The sequence below is a fragment of the Nicotiana tabacum genome, chromosome 4, assembly GCF_000715075.1.
Source record: "Nicotiana tabacum cultivar K326 chromosome 4, ASM71507v2, whole genome shotgun sequence".
NCBI classification, from domain to species: domain Eukaryota; kingdom Viridiplantae; phylum Streptophyta; class Magnoliopsida; order Solanales; family Solanaceae; genus Nicotiana; species Nicotiana tabacum.
The window spans coordinates 4,429,818-4,448,039 of NC_134083.1; the positions used below are offsets into that span (position 1 = coordinate 4,429,818).

Consider the following 18,222-nt stretch of genomic DNA (forward strand, 5'->3'; position numbering starts at 1 on the left):
TAAAATACACACGACAAAAGATGAGTATGGTAACTAGATTATTGCCGAAAAAGGATCCCCATTATCCTTTTCGAATTAAAACCGACTCTAAAGCCTTCCTAATATTTTAGGACTACTTACTTATCCTTTTCCAACTTAAAAAAGGTTTCCTTATGCTGCCCTGCACCCGTTTTAAAAATTTATAATATAGCACTAGTAAAACTTCCCATGCAGTAATCACCCTGTTCAAACTTAAACTTTTCATCATTGTAATGGATTATGCACCAGTAGTGAATGATACTTGTTATGCCTACGAAGATGAGAGTCTCGACATAAGCTGCGTTGAACCAACACGTTACGACCAGTTCTTCATCAAGATTGAAGTTGAATTTCGGAAGTTGCCTGAACAAGACCAAGATAATGATGAACCAGATTTCTCCCGCTTAGAAATCACAAGAAAAACAGAAATATTTCTGGAGCGATGTAATCGAATGCCATACAACAACTTATCGTTGCACAGCGTTACAAGAATGTTGGATATAATGGGAGTGCAGGTATATGATCATGAATATATGTTTTATCGTATGCTGTTATGTGCGGATAAAATTGTCAATGAACCCCACAACAGGAACAAGAAAATACTCCCAATGAAGGTTTTTATTACTATCGCTGTCAATTACTCTTTAGAAGAACCTGACGATTCCTTTGTTTTGATTCACACGAATACTGTGCAATTCAAAGCAATTCCAGCTGGGAATAAATATGTTGAGGGTTTAGAGAAGGTGAGAATAGAAGAAACAGAGTTGGGAAGGGAATGTGTGATATGCATGGAAAAGATGGAGGTTGGAAGTGAAGCAAGAAAAATGCCCTGTTCTCATGTGTACCATGGAAACTGTATAATGAACTGGTTAGTTGTGAAGAGGGTTTGTCCACTTTGCCGGTTTGTGTTGCCTTCTCGGATGCGAATTCAGAATTTAGAGTAGGTGAGTTTAGAACGAGTGTGATCATCAATACTATATTATTTTTTAAATATATATATGCATAGTTTGAGCAAAAAGTAATGATCAGTTTAAATCATATACCCGCAGTTCTTGATTTTGTTTGAGAAATTGTATGATTTTTTGGTCCTTTCGTGCATCCTAGTACTATTAGATCTATTGCAAATTGTGGAAAACTCTTTGTATCTATGATCAACCATCGATCAGCAAAGTTCGAAGATTTATATTGTTAATTGTCATTAATTAAGATAATTTACTTATATTGATTAAACTCTCCAATGTTGGGTTATCGATTTGCAAATCCAAAGTAATTAAACTTCAATATCCCACAAAAAGGAAAAAAGAACAGCATTGCCTGAAACCTTAATTAGACTTATAACAAATTTTATTTTGTGAAAGGATCATACGGGGTTCTTTAGGGGAATCTTAGTAGCTCAGTTGGTTGGTTACCTGAACTTTTACCTTGTTACCAAGGGTTTGATTCCCCACCTTGTAATCCGCTCTTCCATTCACCCCCTCCCCCAAACAAAAAAAAGAAGGGGGGGGGGGGGAGGGGGGCTTCGCATTTTATGCAATGGAATTAGGAGAAAGACAAATAAAATTGTTATTGTGATTATGTTGCTACATAGTGAACAAGCCCAGGGCTTTGTTTCAATGATAATAGTGCAATATGTGATGTATGATTTTATGACCACTAACAAATAAGCCTGCATTGAGCACCACATGTTTGATAATTCTGAAGAAAACTGCTGTGTGCTCTTTCAAGTCCTTTTATTGATGCACTCTTTTGGCTCCATAAAACTTGTGGGTTTGTCCAACTTATGTTCAGTGCCTCTGCTTTTGTTAAAGTCCGATGCATTCACTAGTTAAGATATTTCTACATCTTTCTGCACATTGAATTCTCCAGAAACCAGGAAAAAGAATATGGTAGTAGTAATTTTATTCAGTTTGCGTCTATAATAATTTGGAACCTAAAAACTCCCATATTGAGAAGCATTCCAGGATATACTGAATGTAGCATTTTGATTTCTTGAATTGGTCCCTACACTCAGTGGCGGAGTCAGGATTTTCATTAAGGAGGTCAAAATATTAAAAAATAAACTCACGAAGAAGCCAAAGTGTGTCAATATGTAGCATATATACATAGTTTTAAAACATTTACCTAGCTACACAATATAATTTTTTGACGAAGAAATGTCGTTTGACACCCCTTGAGTACATGTGGGTCCGCCACTGCCTGCACTAACTGTTATCCAGATTTGTAAAGCCATACAACCCTTGAATTCCCTCAAATGCAAAACAAACAGTTACTTATCTAATTCACAGACGAGTTTAGGTTGTGTGCATGTAACACACAATCATATCACTGATGGTAAAAATGATAACTAACTCCACTAATAGTGTAAAAACTTCTGTCTGAATGCTATATTGCTATTTTAGTGGATTATGATTAAATTTCAAACCGTTCGACAAGGTATGGGTCGGATAAAATTTGTACACCCATGTAATTAGTTGTTTTTCATTCCTTCAATCAATTGCAAGAATCAAGGAACGAACTTATAGAGCTCATGTTGACTGTTGTTGTGAAGTTTCATGGTATAGTCATACCTCTATACAACAAAATCTCTCTATAACAACCATTCACTATAAAAATCAAGTTTTTCTCGGAATTGATTTTTATGTTATGTTATAATATATGTCCTGTATAACACCACTTCACTATAGTAACCAAAAAATATCTGAACAAACGAGACTGTTATAAAGAGGTGTGAGCAACTTGTGAGAAACAAACACAATTTATTCAAGTATGCATGTCACGGTGGCAGATGTAGTGTTTGAGCTATACGGCTAAAACCAATATTTTTTATACGGAACAAAAATATATAAGTGAAAAACAACGAAATCTCAATAAAGATTAGATTAAGAAATTATAATTTCAAGAGTAGTGTGAGTTCATTGCTACAACTTTAAAGGTCGAAACCATCAAGATCAAATTTTGAATCAGCCTCTAAGTATGCATGTGCATACATGGTTTATTAATAACACAATATTAATCCTAAGAAAATCTATGTTGGTTGTTTCAATTGATCTGCGCTGTTTTCATGCTCCAAGCAGTTAAATTTGAGATCTCAACATTCTCTGAACCATTGTTGAAGACATACAAATGGCTCCCACCATCCACTGCTAAATTAGTTGGGTAAACCCTTGCTGTAATGCAAGCTTTTCCCTCTCCACCAAAGCTCTCCACTATTGAGTGATCAATCTACACAAAAACAAAACACAATATAAATAATATTCTCATGACATGTCCATTATATTTTGGGTGTATATATGTATTTGATATTACATTAGTCATTTAATATTTTTTGGAAAATGACTTATTTGTTGGAAAATGTTATCCAATGTTTAGTTTGAATAATATTTGTGAAATAGAGAGTGTTTCGATAAACTTTTGAATATTAATTAATGTCTGGGCGTGATTAAGAAAAATAATTGTGAAACAAAATAATTTCTGCCCAAAAGTATAATAAGGTAGTTTTCCTAGATCTTTTGGTGGAAATTATGTTTTCGAGCACTTTTTCCTGACAATCAAACATCAAAAGATAGACTTTTTTTTATCGTACCAAAGTCCTTAGCGACAATTTTTCTTGAACAGGATCCACATTCAAGAAGGCTCCATAAGTAGTTTTGTCATAATCAGTTGAAGGCAAGTGTAAGGAAGACCTACACAACGTAGAAAAATGAAAGTTTAATTAAGGAAAAATATAGGCATTACAATTAGACGAGGAGAAAAATAAAAAGAGAGATTAAATTAAATATACCTGCTCTGGTCACTACACATGAGCACTATAAAATTGTTGTTATTTCCTTTGAAAATTCTGAAGAAAACTGCAGTATATTCTTGCATGTCCTTAGATGCCAAGACAAGCAATCCAAATGGTCCAATCCCACCTTTTACTGATGCACCTTTTATGCTACAAACTTGCTGTGGATTTGTCCAATTTGCTTCCCATATCTCTGCTTTTTCCAACGTTTTCGCTGCGAAAGAAATTTCTACATCTGCCTGTAAACAGTATAATAATTATAATTAGTTAATAACAGAAGGAAGGCATGGTTTTAACTTTTATCATTATTATATGCTGATAAATCGTAGGTTTAGCTCAATGGATTAAGTTTTAGCATTAACTGTGGGTAAGATATTTATACAGTCAAATATACAGTCAATGGATTAAATGTAATTATAGCTAAATCCGTATGATACATAATTGTTAGGATTAACTCATGTACACTGGGATGTAGAAAATTTCTATAACTACGCATTTTAACTTCTTGTAGTCAGATTTAAAGGTGGCGGGGTGCAACAATTTCCTTTAATGTACTTGTAATAACTAATATAGATTTTGTACATAAATATATGATAATCTTACCAACCTAGCGGGTGGATTCGCCCCGGTTGTAGTGGGTAACCTCCTCTATTTTTCAGGTAACTAATCCAGCTTTTATGAACAACTTTTATTTATTTTATAGGTTACTTGATGCGTAAAAGTTCTTTTGTATTGTAAGTTAAACTTAAATCAGAAATATGATACATAAAAGATAATAACAAACCAATTATAATAGGTTAAAAAAGCATCTCGATGCACAAAACATCTTGTATTCACACAGGGTACGGCAAAGTGCCGTACGTTTAGAGGTATATACAATATAGACAATCTATCTTAATACAATCATTAGTTATTGCTGGTTAAATAATGTGAAAAATATTACGTCAATGTATACAACTTAAAAAAATTAAATTACCTGTGTAGCTGTGACGCCGGATATTTCACGTACTGATCCAGCCATAAGCGCAGTAGTACCTTCAACAACTGGATTATTAATTCGAAGCTTTTCAATTTCGACTATTGGCCATTGCAACAGCTGATTTCCAGATTTCTGAAGCCAAATTCTTCTAGGAATTCCTTGAAGACCAGCCCAACCTCTAATACTATTTATATCAACAATATTTACTGCTTCACTAACCCATCCAAATAAAATTCTCCTATTAGTAGCACTATCAAAAAATGTTTTTGAAGCATAATACTTTCCATAATCATATCTAAATCCTAATCCAATATCCAAGGATTCATTATCCGGGACAAAAATATCCTTATTTGGATTATATATTCCAATTGTATAGTAATCAGAATTTGCTACACTTACTTTGAATACATGTTTTACATTTGGACCCATAATTGAAGTGTCTAAACCAATTTGACTAATTGTTGAAACTGGGAAAAAATCAGGACATTCCCACATTCCAGAATTGTTTAAAAAATGCAAAGGTTGTTCAGTTTGAATCCAATCAATAAAATTCTTGCTTTTGTACAATAAACCAATTCCTGTGTTATTTTTTTTATTTCCAACTACCATTCTCCAATTACCATCTGTAGGATTTACCCAAGCAGTAGTTGGGTCTCTGAAATTTTGACCATCAATTTTATTCACTGAATTAGGTGTTATTAGTGGATTATAAGGTGATTTTACCCATTCTATAAGGTAAGGGTCCAATAAATTTTTGGGCACGGCTAGATTTTGAACTTGGATATCGGAGAAGTCTACTCCGGTATAGAGAATTGCCGGTTTTCCGCCGGAGAGAATTGTTGTAGAACCTGAAAATAATTACATCAATTAAGCCTCAATTCCAAATAGGTCCAAGTCAACTATATAAATCCTGACCAATCATGCTGCTTCATTTTTCTTAAAATAATAATAATAATAATAATAATAATAGGAGAACGCTATATTTTATACTGGCATATAAATCTTTAATAAGAGAAAATAATTTCTAAAAACCTGAAAAACAGCCTTTAAAATCATAAGGCTCTGATCGGAGTAGTGCCGGCGGCTGAGGTGTCCAGTTGATAAGATCAGTTGATGTAGAATGTCCCCAGACTATGTTTCCGGATTGTGCATCGTAAGGATTGTATTGGTAGAAGAAATGGTAAATTCCCATGTATATCATTGGTCCTACATCCATAATTTTGATAAAGATAAATTGGTTTAAGCAATTTGATTAATTAACCATGCATTTATAAAGTCACTTTTGGCACCACGGGAGTTATTTTTGAGGAAAATGTTTGTTATGAAAAAAATTTAATTATTTTCATGCGTTTGATTATGAAAAAATATTCCATAAAAATGAGAAAAATGACTTCATTCATTTATGAGTGAAAATTAGTTTTCTTACAACTATATATCTTAACTCATATTATTTATAGGTATTCCAACTAACACTCTACAAGATTACAACACTCGAAATTTCAGTCAAAACATTCTCTGATTTGCTAATATTATTGTTAATTTTTACTATAAGTTTTTTAGAAAAATATTTGTCATTCATCAAAGACACTGGAAAATACTTTTAAGAAAAATATTTTTCGTGAAGAATATTCTGGAGAGTAATTTCCGTCGTACCAAATACACTAAGATTAAAATGATCAAAGAGGGAATTAACTTGAGAAACTTACCATTAGGATCTGTGGAACCATAACCAAAGGTTGTGAATTTGATCACCATAAAGTCGTACATAAACAACAGAAAAAGAACAAGAAAAAACACAAGAATTAGGATAAATAAAGTAGCAGAGATTCAAACTATATATCAATGGCTAATTTACTTAAGGTGGGACTAATAAAAACGAAGAAAAGTTAAAAGCAGCTCACCGTTCATCCAATACTTAGCAGGTTGAAAATGAAACGCAGTCCTGTATATCTGATCGGGTGTCTCTATTTCATGAGAAGCAGCTTCAAATTGCCGAATTACATGAATAGAAATTAGTATTAAAACTGGAATATAAAGTTTAAGGCTGGCCATTCTTGGAATTAGGTTTTGCTATGAAATGTGAATGAATATAATGTTTCAGAATTTTAACATATATTCTGATGCTTCATGCAAACAATATAAGTTTCTATTTTTATTCGTTAATATTCAAACTGGTTGTGTCCTCTGAAATTGTTCAAACATAGCAGCTGATTTATAACTTTGCCATGTGCAAGGTTGGAGTTGGAAATTTTCTTCATAATTTGAAAAGTATAATTGGACCATTCTTCTTGACATGCGTTAATGATGGGTAAGTGTTAGGATCGAGAACCCGGGTAGTGCGGAATATAGCCAAACAACAGTATAATGGCAATAACAAAGACAATGGAAGTTGATAACAACGATAATTAAAGTAGATAAAGAAGACACAAATTTAACGTGCTTCGGTCAAAGTGTCCTACGTCCACAAGCGGAGATGAGCAATTTACTATAACAATAAGAGTACAAAATTAGAGTAAACACTCTAATTAATCCCAAATACCCTAAGAGAATAACCTCACAAGATCACTCCAAAGAAAGGGTTCACACAAGTGCTTTCCAACACTAATTCTCATACAAAACACTCTTAATAAAGGAAGAAAGGAAGAAACAAGAATTGAAGACAAGTCTTGTTGGTGTATTTGCAAATGAGGAGAAACTCCTCTATTTATAGCAAGAAATCCTTGGCTTAATAATGGATATTATGTCATGGCAAATGTCATGATCCACAATTTTGTTATAATGGATATTATGTCATGGCAAATGTCATGAGCCACAAATTTATTATAATGAATATTATGTCATGGCAAATATTATGAAAATTTGGCCATATTACAGTAAGAAACTAAGAACTACAATTGCCGTTACCAGACGCCATATCTCTACTAGGGCCTCATTGGTAAACAAACTAAAGAGAAATGTATACTTTTAGTCGTTCTCAAAATTAATATCCGAAAAATTAGATATGTGTGTATCATATACAAAAAAAATTTACATGCTCTAATTTCGACTTGCTAGCAAATACAGTTATTGCAGACAACGACAGGTCAATTTTGTATTTTGGCCCAAATGAGACGATTGAGAAAAAACTGGACCATTGACTAAGCATCCGCGTAGGTCCGATCTACGAGCGAATGGACAAACCTACCCTTATGCCTCTTGGTCAACAGTTTGAATTATTGCCGTGTAGGCTACTCCTCTTACGGGCTCATAGGTCACATCAATGAAATATTAGTCATAGGGCGAAGATAGGATTTTTAACAAGAGCTTCAACAACTATTAAATATACATTAAAATAATTTGACTTTTATATATATTATGTAATTTTTCGACGATAAGGACCTCTGCCTCTCTAGCTCCGCCCTTGATTAGTCATATATGCCCTCTAAATGAAACTTTATCAATTGTTGTCAAACTAACATAAACAACATTGTAGTTATCACACGTCTTCTGATCAGTAGCGGAGCCACACACTATGTAACTAGGTAAAAAAAATAAATTATATGTATATATATTATGTATTGAATATGCCCTTAATTTTCTGATATATCTACTTTTATATATTTTGACACCCCTTAACGAAAATTCTGGTTCCACCAGTGCTTGTGATATTGTACATAAGTTTATAAATGTGTGGTCGGTTACAAATCAAGCAACTTAATCATTTTGTTATCAAACAATTCATTATTGAGACAATCAAATTAATCACTAATTAAGGAGACGATAGAAAATGTGATTCAATCCATATATGTTACTATATAGTCTCTGTCACGATCCGAAATTCCCACCTTCAGGACCGTGATATCGCATAACATTTCACTTGCTAGGCAAACAAACATTAAAATGATCTTAACTATTTTTAAGCAAATTAAATTAAATAGAAGTCAATTACTGAAATAAAGTGCGAAAGACCATAACTATCGAAGCATCAAAATACATCCCCAAATCTGATGTCACAAGTGCACGAGCTACTAGAATAATACAAATAAAGGTTTTAATAAAATTCAAGCTGTTTGAAAGATAATACACAGCTAAGATAAGATAGAAGGGGACTTCAGAGCTGCGAACGCTGTGCAGTTATACCTCCAAGTCTCCTCGGAGTAGCTGAATCCGAGTACGTCTATGGTACGCCGATGGGACCAACTCCAAAATCTGCACAAGAAGTGCATAGTGTAGTATGAGTACAACCGACCCCATGTACTCCGTAAGTGTCGAGCCTAACCTCGACGAAGTAGTGACAAGACACATACATAAATAACCTGTACAAGTATATATAAATACATAGCAATAATAACACAATAAATAATAATTTATAAATTTGGGAGGGAACATGCGAAGGGGAATGATATAGAAATTTCAGCAGGAGGAGTGTCACGTAACAGTCAATTAATTCATCGACAATAAAATGAGCAACTGATAATATGAAAATGGCATGGCACCACCCTCCGTGCTTTTACTCTCATTCCTCCCATAAACTGATAAATAAATAATAATAATAATAATTGGCACGATATTACCCTTCGTGCTTTAACACTCTTCCTTACTATAAAAATAATAATATAAATTCGGAAGAGTATTTAAATGCAGGGATATACGCTCATCAATCAATTCAGTACCGGAATACCGACTTCACCTTCCAAAATATTCAATAATAATTAAATGAATAATAATGATCAAATAATCAATAATAAACTCAAGCATGAATATCTTAATTAAATAGGCAATTATTCTCGATAAACAAATTCCACCCGCATGCCTTGACTCAACCACAACGCATAGGTACTCGTTGTGCATACCTAATTTTTGCACTATTTAAACACCTCCTAAAGTCATTAGTGTTTTGTTACTTTAATTATTTTTCCAATTTTTGTGTTTTTGATTGCATATTTCCTATCATAAAAATACCAAAAATAGTTCTTTCTTCATTTGTGCATTTTAGGAATTAACTAACTATTTAATTGGTAAATTAATCTAGTTAATTGATCATTTGAATAAGTTACTTAATTAATTTATTTATTTGTGTAAATTTAGTTTAATAAGTAGGATTAAGGAAGAAATTGGGCTAAATTTGAAAGAAAAAGTGGCCAAAAGTGCAAGATAAGGGGCTGCCCTTGAAAGGATCTGAAACGACGTAGTTTTGCCTCATAACTACGTCGTTTCATTAAGTGACCCAAGATCAAATCTCACCCATTGATCACCCCTTGATCTAATGGTTCATATTTGATCTCTCAAGAGGTATTTAAAGCCTAAAAAATCTGAAAAATGCCCTCATTTCCCCCATAATTCTTTTCTTCTTCCTCTCTCTTCTCTCTCCCATATCCGCCCCCACCACCGCTGCCGTCCGACGGAAATCGCCCACCGGCGGCGGCTAACCTCCAAATACTCTCAAATTCACACCATGTAATCTCCACAACCTCTTCTTTCCATATCTCCAAACCAAATCCTTCAAAACCCCTTCAAACTCCTTGAATTTTAGATCTAGGAAACTTTAGCCGCCACTTTTTTTGCCCAAAATCTTGAAGTTCCGGCCACTACCACCCCCACAATACCTATACCAACGGATAGAGCTCATCAAGACCTACCTATTGATATCAATTCCATTCCGAAAATCTGGCAACTAAAAATCCGGCCAAATTCCGGCGACCACCCCGAACGCCCCCGTTTGGTATACCCATATTCTCGTTTCCTTTATCTATTTTTTCTAATTGTATTGTATTTAGTTTATGTCTAGCAAATTTGTTTCTTCTTCAGGAGGGTACAAAGGTTAAAGGTACATATTAGTATGTGGCTGATCTCTTGACGTGGCTGGTCTTTGCAATTTTGGAATCACTCTACTTCCAACCAAGAGGTTGTGAGTTCGAGTCACCCCAAGAGCAAGGTGGGAGTTCTTGGAGGGAAGGATGCCGAGGGTCTATTGGAAACAGCCTCTCTACCCCAGGGTAGGGGTAAGGTCTGCGTACACACTACCCTCCCCAGACCCCACTAGTGGGATTATACTGGGTTATTGTTGTTGTTGTATTCGCTTAGTCATGATAGTTTATGATAAAAGTTTAAAGTGCTTAGCAAATTTATTTTTATTGTATTTGAGTATTTGAATTTTGTATTGATAAAAGCTGAAATTAAAGAAGGAATAGTACAAGTTTGGTTGTTTTTACTGTGCAAAGACTTTGGAGTACAAAACTCAAAAATTATTGTGTGGTGAGTGGTGACAAATACAATACTTTTTGACAACTTTTGAACAGTGTTTAGCACACAAAATCAGTTTTTTGGACAGACTTTTAGTGAACCAAAATCTGTCCAAAAATTCTGATTTATTTGCCTATTTAAAGGGCTTCTCTTCTCCTATAAAAAGGGCACACAGTCGATCTTACACTGACACATCTTGGAGAGTTGCTTAAAGACATATATCTTTGAGAAAAATCAGCAGCTTAATTCATATAGCAAGTTGAAATTTCAGAGTTTTGTGAGTATTATTTGAGTGCAAAAAACTTTGAGAAAAATAGAAAGATCCCTTAGGTAATTTGTGAAGTTGATAGCTACCAGTTTCAAGTATCTTTGTTGAGTTTTCTGGGTTGTCTTAACACTTGAGTTGCTGTTGTTTCTACTGTATTTGTTGCTGAATTTTTTGTTGATGCACTATTGTACTTTATTATTCTACAAACCAGGTAACTTTTAAATTCTTATATTGCAGATTCTTGATGATAATAAGAAGGATTTGATCCCGGTTTGGTTGATGGAACATGTTAGATCTGATTTTGTTTCAAGATGAATGTTATATTAGTGTTATCATCATGTAAATCTGTTAAAAATTAGTTAAATTATCATTTTCTTCTTAATATATGTGATTGAAATTGCATTCTGTTAAGTTTATTTAGTTTAAGAAAAAAATAAAGACCCCACTTTTAACCATGTTTGTTTAGTTTGGGATCTTTTCTGTGAGTTACTTTCATGGTTCATGTATAATTATCTAAGAAAGACTTCTAGCTTCAAATGTTTTGATGCTTTGAATTATAGTCAACATAATGTTATAATATAGCTCTTCTCTTTAGCATTAAAGTATTACTGTATTTATATTTAGTCGTGGTTTTTATGTTGCTAATGGGTGTAGTTTGATTAGTGCCATGTTGGTATAGATGAGTAGAAATATTATGTTAGTCCTTAAGAAATAGTTGGTTAAGAAGATAAAGATAATAATTAGCATGTAAGTTTCTTTTATGAAAAATAATTTTAGTTTGGACATCAATGTAAGAAGCAATTTGGGCTTAGAAGAATACTTGTTATTTTTTGCTGTCTTGGTCATCGAGGTTCTTAAGCAACATGGGCCAAATAAGCTAAAATCTGTAGGCCCAATAACAATAGAAAGTAAGATGGGCATTTTCTTTAAAATCAATAAATTGTCTTTTGTTAAATAAAATAGGTGGCTCAATACCATGAAAGTTTAACATAAGCTTACCCGGGTTTAATGTCTTGCATTAGTTAAAAATTATTTTTAATAATAATATCATTTTTTTCGGTCGAACAAGTAATAAAAAAGAAGCGCTTTTTAATTAATTTAGACGCTAGGCAATTAGTAGGCGTGCTTTAACTTCATGGAATCGCTTGCGTAACGTGATGTTTAACATTCAATAATTTAATTCAATAATGTCATACCATACTCGTTAGTTTTAGTTAATTTTTAATTTAATAAATTCATTGCTAAACTCGCGGATTTGTTTGCGTAGCGCGATAGTTAACTTTTAATAAATTTCAAAATTATTTTCTTCGAATGTAGTAATTTTTTTCAAAAGTAATGATGTACTAATAATCCTCGTCATGACTGCGGACTCACTTGCGTAGCGCGGTTATGACAAAAATCAATAAAATTCATCTCGGTCACACATTCGTTTGCGTGGTACGGTTAGGATAATTTTATTCAAATCTTTTCTTTCATTTTTTTAATAAATAAAAGCGGATAGGTAAAACATGAAAATCATAGAATTCACAGTTTATTCATAATTAATTAAAGCCATGTTTAAGTCAATAAAGTGACCGTGCTAGAACTACGGGACCCGGGGAATGCCTTACACCTTCTCCCTGGTCAACAGAATTCCTTACCCGAACTTTATTTTTGCAGACCAATAATAAGGAGTCAAATCTTCTTTTAATTAGGGATTCAAATAAAAGGTGACTTGGAACACCGAAAAAATCAATTCCAAGTGGCGACTCTGTAAATAAAATAATCCCTATTCAAATTTGTCACTTCAATTGAAAAAACTGTTTAACCCACAATCCATAAAAACACATACATTATCTTTTTTTTGGGGGGGGGGGGTAGAAAAGGGACATGACACTCGTCACCTCACATATACGTTGTACCCGTACATAAAATCGCGTAGCAAATAGACAAATAAGTCCTACTCCCTCAAGTCAAGGTTAACCACGACACTTACCTCGCTTTAAAACCAAATTTAAGAATCCAATGAACCTTTCCCTCGCGAATTCGTGTCCGAAATTCCCAAATCTAGTCATAAACAATTCAATATACTCAATACAAATCGTAGGAATTAATTCTATATGAATTTACTAATTTTCTGAATTAAAATCCGAAATTCATCTAAAATATCATCAGTGAAGCCCACATCTCGAATCTCAAAAAAACTTACGAAATTCGAACACCCGTTCCGAGACGAGTCCAACCATACAAAAATTATGAAATTTCGATGTCAAATGAACCTTCAAATCTTAAATTTTCATTTTTAGAAAGTTTTACAAAAATTTCAATTTCTTCCATCTAAATCCGAAATAAAGGATGAATATAGACGTGGATTTATGAAATATAATTACTTTTAGTTATAGAACACATACCCAATTCAAAGTCGTAAAAAACTCCTTCAAATCTCCCCAAAACCGAGGTTTTAAAACCCAAACGAAATGAAGAAAAATGGCCATTTTCGACCCCTTAAGGTTATGCCCAGTCTCGTAACTGCGAGCAAAAATGTCGCATATGCGGCCTCGCATTTGTGAGACAAGGGCCGCATTTGCAAAGCAAAGCTTCCAGGCGAGTGGCCGCACCTGCGCAAGGAGTGTCGCACCTGTGACATCGCAAAAGCGACGAAATGACCGCAGAAGCGGTCCTCCCTTCGCAGAAGCGAATGCGCATTTGCGCAACAATACTCCGCAGAAGCGGAGTTTCATTCCGGTTCTCAAGTCGCAGAAGCGACGAATTTCACACAGAAGCGGGTTCGCACCTGCGCTCCATGCTTCGCAGGTGCGATGCACCAGAACTGGCAGTTTTTGCAAAAATGATCTGAAACATGTCCGAAACTCACCCGAGCCACTCGGGACTTCGTCCAATTATTCCAACCGGTCCCGTAATATAACACGGACTTACTCGGGGTCTCAAATCACATAAAACAACATCGTAATTACAATTCACACCTCGATTCGAACTTTTGAGTTTCAAACTTTTCAATTCATAAAACTTGTGCCGAAACATGTTAAATGAATCCGGAATGACTTTAAATTTGGCACACAAATCATAAATGACATAACAGAGCTATTTCAATTTTCAGAATTGGACTCCAACCCCGATATCAAAAAGTCAAATATGTGGTCAAACTTTAAAAATCTTTAGCCTTTAAATTTTTAGTTTCTGTTAAATGGCCATAACTTGAGCTAGGGACCTCCAAATTAAATTACGGGCATATGCCCAAGTCCCAAATCACGAGACGGACCTACTGGAACTGTCAAAATACTGATCTAGGTTCGTTTGCTAAAAATGTTAACCAAAGTTAACTTAATTGAGTTTTGAGGCTCTATTTCACATTTTAATCAATTTTTCATATAAAAACTTTTCGAAAAATTATACGAACTGCGCACGTAAGTCGATGAATGATGAATAGTACTATTTGAGGTCTCAGAATGCAGAAGTAATTAATAAATTTAAAGATGACCTTTTGGGTCATCACATTTTTCTCCTCTAGAACAAACGTTCGTCCTCGAACGGATTAGAAAAGTACCTGAGCTGGTAAAAAGGTATGGATATTTACTCCGCATGTCCGACTCGGACTCCCAGGTAGTTGTCTCAATTGATTGACCTCTCCATTACACCCGAACTAAAGGATAACTCTTAGACCTCAACTGTCGGACCTGCAGTGCTAGAATAGCTACCGGCTCCTCTTCCTAAGTCAAATCCTTGTCCAATTGGATTGAGCTGAAATCTAACACATGAGACGGATCACCATGATATTTTCGGAGCATAGACACATAGAACACCGGATGAACCGCTGATAAGCTGGTGGTAATGCAAGCCTGTAGGCTACTTCGCCCACCCTTTCAAGAATTTCGAATGGTCCTATATACCTAGGGCTCCACTTGCCCTTCTTTCCAAACCTCATTACACCTTTCATAGGTGAAACCCGTAGCAATACTCATTCTCCAACCATGAATGCAATATCACGAACCTTACGGTCGGCATAACTCTTCTGCTTAGAATGAGCTGTGCAAAGTCGATCCTGAATAATTTTGACCTTATCCAAGGCATCCTGTACCAAATCGGTACCCAACAACCGAGCCTCTCCCAGTTCAAACCAGCCAACTGGAGAACGACATCGCCTCTCGTACAATGCTTCATACGGATCCATCTGACTGATCGATTGGTAGCTATTATTATAGGAAAAATCTGCAAGTGGCAAGAATTGATCCCAAGAACCTCCAAAGTCTATAACACAAGCGCGAAGCATATTTTCCAATATCTGAATAGTACGTTCTGACTGTCCATCTGTCTGTGGATGAAATGCTATACTCAACTCAACCCGCGTGCTTAACTCACACTATACAACCCTCCAGAAGTGCTAAGTGAACTGCGTACCTCGATCAGAAATGATAGACACGGGCATTCCGTGAAGGCGGACAATCTCACAAATATAAATTTCAGCTAACCGCTTTGAAGAATAGGTAACTGCCACTGGAATAAAATGTGCTGACTTGGTCAACCTGTCCACAATGACCCAAACTGCGTCGAATTTTCTCTGAGTCCGTGGAAGCCCAACAACAAAATCCATAGTGATACGCTCCCACTTCCACTCAGGAATTTCTAACTTCTGAAGCAAACCACCAGGTCTCTGATGCTCGTACTTAACTTGCTATCAATTCAGACACCGAGCTACATATACAACTATATCCTTCTTCATTCTCCTCCACCAATAATGTTGCCGCAAATCTTGATATATTTTGGCGGCACCTGGATGAATAGAATACCTGGAACTGTGGTCCTCTTCCAGAATTAATTCACAAAGCCCATCCACATTAGACACACAAATACGACCCTGCATTCGCAGAACTCCATCTTACCCCACAACAACCTGTTTGGCATCACCGTGCCGCACCATGTCCTTAAGGATAAGTAAATGAGGATCATCATACTGTCGCTCTCTGATGCGCTCATATAAAAAAGACCAAGCGATTGTGCAAGCTAGAATCCGACTGAGTTATAAAACATGTAACCTCACGAACTGATTAGCCAAAGTCTGAACATCTGCCGCTAACGGTCTCTCACCCACCGGAATATACGCAAGACTGCCCATAATCACAACCTTTCTACTCAAAGCATCGGCCACCACATTGGCCTTTCTGGAGTGATACAAAATAGTGATATCATAGTCCTTCAACAGCTCCAACCATCTTCTCTGCCTCAAATTGAGATCCTTTTGTTTGAACAGATATTGTAAGCTACGATGATCAGTAAATACCTCACACGAGACACCGTACATGTAGTGCCTCCAAATCTTCAGCGCATGAACAATGACTGCCAATTCTAAGTCATGAATAGGATAATTCTTCTCGTGAACTTTCAACTGCCGTGATGCATATGCAATCTCCCTGCCATCTTGCATCAATACTATACCAAGCCCAATGCGAGATGCATCACAATACACCATATAAGATCCTGAACCTGTGGGTAATACCAACACTGGCGCCGTAGTCAAAGCAGTCTTGAGTTTCTGAAAGCTCAACTCACACTCCTTTCACCATCCGAATGGAACACCTTTCTGGGTTAGTCTGGTCAATGGGCTTGCTATAGATGAAAACCCCTCCACGAACCGACGATAATAACCTGCCAAACCCAGAAAACTCAGGATCTCTGTAACTGAAGTAGGTCTAGGCCAATTCTGAACAGCCTTAATCTTCTTAGGATCCACTTTTATGCCTTCTGCCGATACAACATGCCCCAAAAAGGCAACTTAGTCTAACCAAAATTCACATTTTGAAAATTTGGCATATAACTGATTATTCTCCAAAGTCTGAAGCACACTCCGAAGATGCTGCTCATGCTCCTCTCGACTGCTGCAGTAAATCAAGATATCATCAATGAATACAACTACAAAAGAATCCAAATAGGGCTTGAACACCCGATTGATCAAATCCATAAATGTTGTTGGGGTGTTTGTCAGCCCAAATGACATCACTAGGAATTTGTAATGCCCATACCGAGTCCGAAAAGCTGTCTTAGGGATATCAGATGCCCTAATCTTCAACTGATGGTAACCAGACCTCAAATCGATCTTTGAAAATACCTTGGCATCCTGAATCTGATTGAATAAGTTATCAATTCTTGGCAATGGATACTTGTTCTTGTTAGTAGCCTTGTTCAACTGCCGATAATCTATACACATTTGCATTGAACCATCTTTCTTCTTTACAAATAACACTGGTGCACCCCAGGGCGAGACACTAGGTCTAATAAATCCCTGATCAAGCAAGTCTTGTAACTGCTCCTTCAGTTATTTCAGTTCCAGCGGGGCCATACGGTATGGTGGAATAGAAATGGGCTGAGTGCCCGGAGTCAAATCAATACAGAAGTCTATATCTCTGTCGGGTGGCATCCCCAGAAAATCTGCAGGAAATACTTCTGGAAATTCATGAACAACTGGTACTGAGTCCATAGAAGGAACATCCGCACTGGAATCACGAATATAAGCCAAATAGGCTAGACACCCTTTCTCGACCATATGTCGAGCCTTCATATAAGAAATAACCCTACTTGTCAAATGACCAGGAGTTCCTTTCCACTCTAATCGAGGTAACCCCGGTATGGCTAGGGTCATCATCTTGGCATGACAATTTAATATAGTACGATAAGGTGACAACCAATCAATACCCAAGATGACATCAAAATCTACCATATCAAGAAGTAGAAGATCCACACTAGTCTCAATACTCCCAATAGTAACCACACATGAACGATAGACATGATCTACCACGATAGAATCTCCCATCGGAGTGGACACACAAACAGGAGCACTAAGAGAATCACGAGGCATCACCAGATATGAAGCAAAATAAGAGGACACATAGGAGTAAGTAGATCTTGGATCAAATAGAACTGAAGCATCTCTATGGCAAACTGGAACAATACCTGTAATAA

At 35.7% G+C, this 18,222-nt stretch overlaps 2 protein-coding genes across 3 annotated transcripts; one reads left to right on the forward strand and one right to left on the reverse strand.

The window, feature by feature from the left end:
• Positions 1–251: 251 nt before the first annotated feature.
• On the forward strand, positions 252–962 carry LOC107829664 (uncharacterized). Its single transcript, XM_016657121.1, has one exon. The coding sequence runs from the start codon at positions 252–254 to the stop codon at positions 960–962; it is 711 nt and encodes a 236-aa protein (XP_016512607.1).
• Positions 963–2,867: 1,905 nt separating this feature from the next.
• Positions 2,868–7,461, reverse strand: LOC107829669 (beta-fructofuranosidase, insoluble isoenzyme CWINV1). 2 transcript variants are annotated; one of them, XM_075251265.1, is made up of 6 exons: positions 6,683–7,461; positions 5,814–5,987; positions 4,779–5,629; positions 3,800–4,041; positions 3,602–3,701; positions 2,868–3,240 (listed from the first exon to the last, which is right to left on the reverse strand). In XM_075251265.1, the coding sequence occupies exons 1-6, from the start codon at positions 6,831–6,833 to the stop codon at positions 3,058–3,060; spliced, it is 1,701 nt and encodes a 566-aa protein (XP_075107366.1). In that variant the 5' UTR covers positions 6,834–7,461; the 3' UTR covers positions 2,868–3,057. The 2 variants fall into 2 exon arrangements, with proteins under 2 accessions (XP_075107366.1, XP_075107367.1); XM_075251266.1 differs by having other exon boundaries at positions 6,488–6,961.
• Between the last annotated feature and the right edge of the window lie 10,761 nt (positions 7,462–18,222).